The 9,937-nt window shown below is 43.1% G+C and overlaps 1 protein-coding gene across 1 annotated transcript; it reads right to left on the bottom strand.

Moving 5' to 3' along the window:
- Positions 1 to 480: 480 nt before the first annotated feature.
- LOC142292121 (keratin, type II cytoskeletal 7-like) lies at positions 481 to 7,370 on the bottom strand. Its single transcript, XM_075337247.1, has 9 exons — positions 6,678 to 7,370; positions 6,022 to 6,236; positions 4,887 to 4,947; positions 4,621 to 4,716; positions 4,375 to 4,539; positions 4,118 to 4,243; positions 1,656 to 1,876; positions 1,488 to 1,522; positions 481 to 1,397 (listed from the first exon to the last, which is right to left on the bottom strand). Exons 1-9 carry the CDS (start codon positions 7,125 to 7,127, stop codon positions 1,192 to 1,194), a joined length of 1,575 nt encoding a protein of 524 aa, XP_075193362.1. The 5' UTR covers positions 7,128 to 7,370; the 3' UTR covers positions 481 to 1,191.
- Positions 7,371 to 9,937: the final 2,567 nt, after the last annotated feature.

A 9,937-nucleotide genomic window follows, 5' to 3' on the forward strand; every position in this document is an offset into this window, starting at 1 on the left:
CTGCACCTCACCAGGCCCCGTAACCCGCCTGCCATCCCTAAACCCCTCACCGGACCCCAGGACAACCCAAACCCCCTACCCACGGAGGGGAGAACCAACATCCAAGCTGCTCCCTGCTCCGACACCCATCGGACTGGGCGGCTCCCGAGGTGAGTATAATAAAGGTGTTTTTTGCATTATACAGCCTAGCCTGGGCTCTTATATACAGCATTCTAGAATGCTGTGTATAAGGTCTCACTGGTGGTGGCTGCAGCTTATAGGGGAAAAACCTGGTGACAGGTTCTCTTTAAAGAGATTATAGGAATAAATGTCACTTGTTTCCGGTGACGTCCTAACCTTCTCAGATAATATTGGCGTCTATGTCGTTTGCGTACTTCGCGGTGCACTCCCTTCCCGCCTGCTGTATATCTGGTTAACAGCCGTCACGAGTGCAAAGTGCAGTGTAAGGAGACGAGTAACACTGAAACACTGATGCGGCACTTTTGAAATCAGAAGGAATTTTATTGAAGATGTTTCACAATTTCACACCATACATAAAATCCCTCCCATACAAAGTCAGAAGACTTCCACCAACGAACACAGAGCAGACGTTACAGAGCGGAAAATGGACGTTTTCCAATCCTGCTTCTTATACAGACGCAGGCACAAACTTTTGTTAAAGGCACCAGTGACTTTGACTCGCAGACATTTTACTGTCCGGCAGCTTCTGTGGCATCGGCGATTTGGGTAGACTTTATAGATGAGAGCGAATGATAGCACCGAATATTTCTACTGATATATACAATGGGGAGCCTCTCTGCATAAAGATACTATAAAATGTTTAATCCACCCAGAAATACTGCAATTTTTGTTTTTTTGGGGGGTCTGGGCATCACCTCTATACTAAACATTGACCTGCAGAGGTTTTATAGGGACAACAGAGATGTAAAGGGCAGTAAGAGGGAGCGAAAGCGGACACTGCAAAGATGGAGAGGTGTTGCTTTTAACAACATTAGTTCCAGCCATACCCCCTATACAGTGTGAGAGATATTAGGAAGTTCAGGTGGCAAATACTTGGCACAACACTGAGGTTTTAGAATGTGAGGCAAACTCAGCGCTTCTATACAGTGCCTTAATGTTGCAGAATGATGTTTGTGTTGGGAGGTATGGGTAGCACTGATGATGTCAATGATCAAGGACTACTACAGCTTCTTAGTATCTATGGCTGCTTCTGCTGGAAGATGTTGTCATAGTGTAGGACTTTGAGACACCGGATGATCCACCACCACTGCCGAACTTGACAGCGCCACCACCGAATCCAGATCCAACACCAAAGCTTGATGAAGCGCCAAAGGAGGATCCACCGTAGCCTCCAAGTCCACTTCCACCTCCAACTGAGGAGCTTGAGTTCACCACAGCTGCAAAAAAAATAAAATAGTTATGGATCCATGTACAGTATTCCTTTCCTATACTAATTCCAAAACTCTATCACAAAGACAGATACTTACATACGCTAACTGCACCAACGCCTTCACCAGCCAGTCTAAAAATAGAAAAAATACATTATTAGAGTTAGTTGAGATCTTTAAAATTCTTCGTAGCTGAATAACAAGGTAAAATTACGAATGAATTCAATACACAATACCCACAAACTACTTCAACAGCCCTTTCCATACCTGCTCTCTTCTCCTTCCAGCAGTTTCCTGTAGGTGGCGATCTCAATGTCCAGAGCCAGCTTGACGTTCATCAGCTCCTGGTATTCCCGCAGTGTGCGAGCCATGTCCTGCTTGGCCTTCTGTAGGGCACCCTCCAACTCTGACAATTTCTCACGGGCATCTTTAAGAGCCAATTCACCGCGCTCTTCAGCCTCGGTAATCTGTGCTTCCAGCTTGGCACGCTAATAAAGAAAAAATGAAAAAAAGTTACGTATCAATTTATTATTGTATGAATCACTATGTCATTTATGATAAAGGTCTGTAAGAGTAACTAAAATGGTAACAGTAAAATATATCTTTGTACCGTGTTAGCCAGTAGAGATAAAAAAATTGTTTAAAAGAACAGAGAGTCCTCAGTGGTTGATACCTTTTAATGGCTAACTGAAAAGATGGTAATAATTGCAAGCTTTCGAGACTACTCAGGTCTCTTCATCAGGCATGGTATAATACAAAATCTGAAGAGTCACGTATTTATACACAACAGGACTTAGAATAGATTCTAAGTCCTGTTGTGTATAAATACGTGACTCTTCAGATTTTGTATTATACCATGCCTGATGAAGAGACCTGAGTAGTCTCGAAAGCTTGCAATTATTACCATCTTTTCAGTTAGCCATTAAAAGGTATCAACCACTGAGGACTCTCTGTTCTTTTAAACAATTTTTTTAAAATGGTAACATCGTACAAAAGGCAGGTGCAATCAGAAGTCAGACTGTGCTCATTGTGCAGGTGGATCGAGATGTTACGACCTGCATAATTTAACAGCAGCAGCTGATCACGCGATGAATCATGCATCCACGCCCTGCCCTCAGACTAAACCTTCACAAAGCCATCTAAACTGTATCTAATCCAAGTCTATGATCGCCGCCTGCTTTTTGTTGCTTCTAGGCAGCATTAAATCTTCCGTTAGTGCACCTGCTATAATCTGTTATGAATAACTGATCAAGATGTTACATTATCAAAAATGGAATAAGGACACAAAACTACCTTTTCATATGCCACAAAGTAGTGAAAAAGACTGTAAAGGTCCTGATACACATAAGGCTAATGTCAGCCAAGCTTGCCGATATTGAAAAGTTCACAACTGTCCCCCGATTGAGGGTATTGGGGGAGATAAGGATATGGTCTGTCTGATTTTGGGCAGCCAATTTCTTTGTTTTCTAAGAGATAATCATTACCATCAAGAGGAACAAGGGATGAGAGAGAATCCAGCACCGATGTAGTAAAAGTATTTTCTTTATTCAAAAATCATAAAATGAAGATCTGACCAAGTGCAGAGTATAAATACGCTTAATGCGTTTCAGAGAAAAACAGACTCCTTATTCATAAGCAATGCTTATGAATAAGGAGTCTGTTGTTCTCCGAAACGCGTTAAGCGTATTTATACTCTGCACTTGGTCAGATCTTCATTTTATGATTTTTGAATAAAGAAAATACTTTTACTACATCGGTGCTGGATTCTCTCTCCTCCCTTGTTCCTCTTGATGGTACTGATTACTCAGCTGTGGAAGCCAAACCACTTGTTCCTTGCACCGGACCAGAGGCTGGAGATACCTGCTCTAGAGTGGTGAGCTGAACATATATTTATTTGTGTTTTTTCAGTTTTCTAAGAGATAACCTGCCGTCTGATAGAGTACCCACTAATGCTTGCCCATACCGGCACTCTTGTGTATGGGAGAGACGGGTGAGATATCAGTTAGCCGAGTAATCGGCTGAACAATTGTTCATCCAACAGCTATATAAAGTGTATGTGAGCTTTAGGGAGAATTCATGCAGCTAATTATCTTCATAATCTTCTGAACGCAAAGAAGAGTATGAGAGGAAACCATATAACAGGGGTCCCAAACCTGTAGGTCGCTTGATGTGTGGCTCGTAGCTAGGTCTAGTAAACGGTTATGAAGACCAGGTTTCCAGGTGGTGAGTTATGCGAGTAGAGAAATCCAGATCTGGATGCACATACACTGGTCATGGGGGTGGAGAGATAAATATTGTGCGCTGGAGGTAGGATGGTGCGCCAGTTAGAGGGTTGCATGAAGCTGGATGCCATAGAGTAGAGAGAATACTTGATGTAAGAATGTCAAATGGGAGTAATGTGAGAATATAAGGCAAGGCAGCACAAAACCTCAGCGTCATATCTGGGCAGAAGCTTTACCCATCATTATCCTGGCAACTGGGGGTTCTGTGTGTAACTACTTGGGGAGAGTGGTTAAGCTGGGTGTAACCCAGAGGGCTTTAGATGTGTTTTGAGACCATTTCTCAGTGCTGAATGTGGCTGTTAGGGTAAGAAAGGTTGGGGACCATTGCCGTACAGGGCTGCAGATGCAGCAGTCGCACCTCAGGCTTCTCTAACCCATGGTAAGTGGGTTGAGGGCAGTTTTACAGATATAGCATTATGGCTAATGTGTTTTATATTACATGATTACCTGAGCCTTCACATTCTCAATCTCAGCTTGAAGTCTTTGGATGGCACGGTTCAGCTCGGAGATCTCAGTCTTGGTGCTGCGCAGATCATCTCCATGACGTCCTGCTGTGGCCTGAAGCTCCTGGAACTGTAGAGGCAAAGTTTACATTATACTTAGCAGTCTCTAATAAATCATAAACAGATTTTAAGCTGCTAGGCAATTAAACTAAGATTTAGTATGAAGTGTCATAACATAGCTAGCGTTTACTGCGAGCTTACTTTGTTCTGGTACACGGACTCAGCCTCTGCTCTGCTTTTGTTGGCAATATCTTCATACTGAGACTTCACTTCAGCGATGATGCTGTCCAGGTCCAAGGCTCTGTTGTTGTCCATGGACAGGACGACGGAGGTGTCTGAGATCTGTGCCTGCAGCTCACGCAGCTCCTAGAGAGGTAAAAAAATATCCAAATTTAGCAATTATACATTTTCTGAAAGTATAATGAAACCCCATTTAGTGCTACTTACAGCTTCATACAAGGCCCTCAGGAAGTTGATTTCATCACCCATAGCATCAACCCTGGCGTCCAGCTCTACTTTGTTCATGTAGGCACCATCCACATCCTTTACAAAAAATAGAAAACCCGTCATCAGAGTTGTCTACAGCCACATTCATATATACATATGAGGTTCTCCAGCGTGATAGGTGCTAATCATGGATTTATCTAGAATCCGCAAAGATGTTTCTGCATTAAATGGACAACTTTGTAGACTGGAAAACAGAAAAATCTTACCTTCTTGAGAATAACAAATTCATTTTCAGCTGCGGTACGCTTGTTGATTTCATCCTCGTACCTGCAAGGAGGAAAGACGAGACGTGAGACATGGATGGTGAGTACAGTTGGCAGGAAGGCCTGAACTGCAAAACAAAAAAAGAACTGTATTCCCTTTCTATTCATTGTTATATAATCTCCTCAGGAAACCGGGCAGCCAGGTTTTTCCTTTCATGCTCTGTTTAATGATCCTCCCCTCTACAACGTGGGGTTATCCGGAGTATCGTGACATTTCATACCAAGACTTAACTACTAGACCTTGCTGTAATTTCCCTTGTAACCATCTCTAATGTCATATCTCCAGTTTATACTGGGCACTACAATCGTTGAGTGAGCATAGTGGGAATATTGTCATGCCAACATTGTGCAAAGAAGTCTACCAGGACCTGAGAAACAAAATTACAGCTCCAGACACACACATAGTTCCTCCGGGAAGGAAAGGGTTAGGTTGTGTGCTGTTCTGTGTATCAAGGGAGCCTTCGGTCTACACTTTGGCAGGAATTAGTGTTTGTACTCCATGTTACTCACAATTGGCTGATCTCGTACAGTAACGCCGTGAAATATTTTGCTCTTATTTGGTAAAAATATAAACTCTCAAGCAAATCTGAAAAATGTCTGTACAGCACCAAACTGTGCACATGTATACTGAAGTATCCTCCGGTGGCAAAGTCTAGGTGCATGAATATGTGTAAATGTATGTGTTTTGTGCAGTATAAATCTAATGAAGCTTTCACTTGATACTGAAAAATTAATCAAACACAATCTTCATTGTCTGCGCGCCAAGCCCCTTCGTACTGGACATGCACATTTCACTGGATATAGATTACCTGCTATTGACTTTCCTCTAGGAGACACACCCCAGGTTTATCTACTTTGTTTGCTTTTGTTCCTGTCAGCCTCTGCTTGGCCAACACAGTATTTTACAAACCCTGCCCTCTTTCCATTTTCTTTGGTCCCAATAGGGTGTGGCACTCGCCCATAGAAAACACTTTGGAATCATTTAGTTACAGTACTGTTCACTAATGTGTAACCGAGTCCACCACACGTATAATTCCATACTATACACAGTAACTTATCGCTTCAAATGTTGACTTACTTGTTTTTGAAGTCTTCGACCAGGTCTTGCATGTTCCTGAGTTCTCCATCCAGTCTGCTCTTATCACCGATCAGGCAATCTAGCTGCCTCCTAAGATTGGCAATGTAACCTTCGAACATGGGTCCAGTGTTACTGGTCTTAGAAGAAGACTTCTGGTTCTGCAGAAGATCCCATTTGGTCTCCAAAACTTTGTTTTGCTGTTCTAGAAATCTTACCTATTAGCAGAATAAAAAAAGAATACACAAAAGACGATATTAACAAAACGTGCACACCCTGTAATGATGTAATATTGTAGATCACATGAATAGGTGCACACATTATAGGAACCACCTGCTGTGGCACTGAAAAGGTTAAATATGAAGACAGTACGTGAAATTGCACAGTAGTACCGTACTCTTGGGATCTGCGCAGAGGTTAATACAGTAACGATAATTTTCCATGTAATATGTTATCTCTGCACACCCTGTGCCATAGCATAAATGAATGAAAAGCGGACTTTAGTACATAGACGTCCACGAGCATTACATGCATGTGATATATACTATATACCTTTATATTACAGATACAATTACATTATACCACCCAGCTATACAGTCCAATATGAATAGGTTAAAGGAGAATAATAAATTCTAACAAACTTTTAATACATACTTTACCTTATCAATGAAAGAAGCAAACTTGTTATTCAGGGTCTTGATCTGCTCCTTCTCTTCCTTTCTAACGGTTTGGATTGTGGGGTCAATTTCCAGATTAAGGGGGGCCAGCAGGCTTTGGTTGATGGTCACTTCTTGGATTCCAGGTCCAGCTACATGGCCACCTCCGAAGCCACCTCCATAGCCACCACCGAATCCAGACCCAGCTCCAACTCCATAGAGAGAACCACCACCAAAGCCACCACCAACGCCACCTCTGCTGCTGGATACACCGTAGGAGACACTCTTCCTCACTGAGCCCAGATTGGACAGGCTTGAGCTGCTGAAGCCTCCTTGTCTTCCAAATCCTCCACCAGCTCCACTGGATGAGCGGGTCTGGCTAATTCTAACAGCGCTAATACCTCCCTGGGGGATAGCGGAGCGAGTGCTGAAGCTTTTGGTTTGGAAAGACATTGTGCCAAGTGTGGATGAGGAGAAAAGAGAAGTTGGTGCTGCTGGTCTGCCTGAAGGATCCAGTGTCTGTCAGGGAGCAGCTTCCCCTTTTTATGTTGGATTGTAGGAAGGGGGTAGGGGCAGAGGGATCAGCTTACTGTATGTCACAGCTAGGTGTGGCTGGCTGCCATCCATCTTCAGTTACCTGCAGTTCGGTCCCCACCTCCCTCCTGTTCACTCCCATTGACCACTCCAGCCTGGATAGACATTCACACTGTACTAAACCAACAAAGAAATAGTTTTCCTGGCGTTTCTTACGGAAGGACAGTTTTAGTCGCTTTCTTTAAAGGCACCTGCACTTTATACTGTAGCTGCAGATCTTACATTAGCCCTGAGGGGGTTAAATGAGAGTTGCACAGCAGGACTAAAACACACCATGACTCATATTTAGATAAGAATAAAGAATTTGCAGGGAAAAAAAACAAATGCCTTTCAGAGTTTGTGGAGGCTTCAGTTTGGAGACGTGAAGATGGCAAATGATTATATTTCTACTGCAGAAGATTGTGCTCAGTCAATGCAGACAATAAAGGCCCCGTCACACTAAGCAACATCGCTAGCAACATCGCTGCTAACGAACAACTTTTGTGACGTTGCTAGCGATGTTGCTGTGTGTGACATCCAGCAACAACCTGGCCCCTGCTGTGAGGTCGTTGGTTGTTGCTGAATGTCCTGGGCCATTTTTTAGTTGTTGCTGTCCCGCTGTGAAGCACAGATCGCTGTGTGTGACAGCGAGACAGCAACAACTAAATGTGCAGGCAGCAGGAGCCGGCTTCTGTGGAGGCTGGTAACCAATGTAAACATCGGTAACCAAGAAGCCCTGTCCTTGGTTACCCGATATTTACCTTTGTTACCAGCCTCCTCCGCTCTCACTGTCAGTGCCGGCTCCTGCTCTGTGCACATGTAGCTGCAGCACACTTCGGGTTAATTAACCCGATGTGTGCTGTAACTAGGAGAGCAAGGAGCCAGCGCTAAGCATTGTGCGCTGCTCCCTGCTCTGTGCACATGTAGCTGCAGCACACATCGGGTAATTAACCCGATGTGTGCTGTAACTAGGAGAGCAAGGAGCCAGCGCTCAGTGTGCGCTGCTCCCTGCTCTCTGCATGTGTAGCTCCGTGCGGTGGTAACCAAGGTAAATATCGGGTTGGTTACCCGATATTTACCTTAGTTACCAAGCGCAGCATCTTCCACGCGGCGCTGGGGGCTTGTCACTGGTTGCTGGTGAGCTCACCAGCAACTTGTGTAGCGACGCTCCAGCGATCCCTGCCAGGTCAGGTTGCTGGTGGGATCGCTGGAGCGTCGCAGTGTGACATCTCACCAGCAACCTCCTAGCAACTTACCAGCGATCCCTATCGTTGTTGGGATCGCTGGTAAGTTGCTTAGTGTGACTGGACCTTTAGGTGCACATATATACTGAGGCACATTTTTATGCAGAATGTGAATTATTGTATGGAACAGTTTGGACTTTTGCGCCCTAACAATGTGATATATCGTAATCTGTGAGAAGACGCAGATGTTGGCGTGTCATTCTAGAATGCAGGAGTCATGACCAGGAGGGTGTGTGGTGACCCCAATTGTGTGGTCTGAATGCTTTGTTGATGTTGGAAAGTTCTTGCTCAGAATGGATCAAACTCATTTGCTTCCTATTCAATAGCTGTCTTTTCTTTTATCTTTTATTATTATTTTTTCTATATACAATTATTTATGATTCTTTATGCACAATACGTGTGGTCAGTAATATTTAAAGTGCAATGTAGGTTATTTGGGAATACAATACGCTAGGATTAAATGTTAAAAAATCAGTCATTCCTTATTGTTTTACTACAACTCCCAACATAGGCAGGGTCTGGCAGGATATGTTGTAGGTCAAAAACAACTGGGCTAAAAGCTAACAATCTGGTCCCAATTCATCAAGCAGTTATTTGCCAGAATTCTGATCTAAAATTGTTGCTGTTGCAAAATTTTTGCGCAACTTCAAAATTAAAAAAATTGCAATTCAGATGTATTTTTACGTAAGCCACAGCCTACTCCGGCAAGTTTTAGAAGAGTGAGAAGAGCTTGGGCTTTAGGCAGCATGGCCAAGTATACATGACATATTCTTCATAACTCACACCACAAAATCTCTTAATGAATTGGGCACATCTTCCTCCAATGTTACCTTCAAACATGTAGCCAGTCTTAATGAATTGGAGCCTATATACGAATCTACACTGGAGATCAAAATTAGAGAACAATGTATGATCACTTGCATTTTTCAGAAATAATGTAATCTACATTGATGAACATTTAAAGATTTTTTGTTAGGGGTGCACCATGCCATTAGAACAGTGTTTTACAAAAAATCCAAAGTTTATCAACATAAAACCTTTATTTTGCCCAAAACCTGATGATCATAATTAGAGAACAGCAATGACTGTAGCACAGAGAAAGATTGTAACTAAATTTTCTGAAGGTAATAACAGTCACCGATCAGTAGGAAGTGTACAGGCCTTTGCTTTGAATGACTTCAGCACATCTGTGGCCACAGGACATCACTAGTCTCTCACACTGCTCTAGTGGCATTTTGGTCCACTCTTCTTCCAGTCTCTTCCACAGTTCTTTGACTGTTGTGGGTTTCTTGGCCATAACTTTATCACCAATGTTTTTCCAGAGGTTTTTTTATTGGGTTTATGTGGCGCCCCTGTTATTGATATGTCTTGTTTTAACCAGGCCACTGGACTTAGTGGCTGGTTCGTTTCATGCAACCCCCTAAGTTAAAGTTACAAAGACAATTG

The sequence above is a fragment of the Anomaloglossus baeobatrachus genome, chromosome 2, assembly GCF_048569485.1.
Source record: "Anomaloglossus baeobatrachus isolate aAnoBae1 chromosome 2, aAnoBae1.hap1, whole genome shotgun sequence".
NCBI lineage: Eukaryota > Metazoa > Chordata > Amphibia > Anura > Aromobatidae > Anomaloglossus > Anomaloglossus baeobatrachus.

Excerpts from the sequence above, each read along its gene's own strand:
- LOC142292121 (XM_075337247.1), bottom strand. The coding sequence starts at position 7,127 with ATGTCTTTCCAAACCAAAAGCTTCAGCACTCGCTCCGCTATCCCCCAG. Across the intron at positions 4,948-6,021 it reads GTCGAAGACTTCAAAAACAA|GTACGAGGATGAAATCAACA; the intron begins GTAAGTCAACAT and ends TCCTCCTTGCAG. Across the intron at positions 4,717-4,886 it reads AATTTGTTATTCTCAAGAAG|GATGTGGATGGTGCCTACAT; the intron begins GTAAGATTTTTC and ends TTTTTTGTAAAG.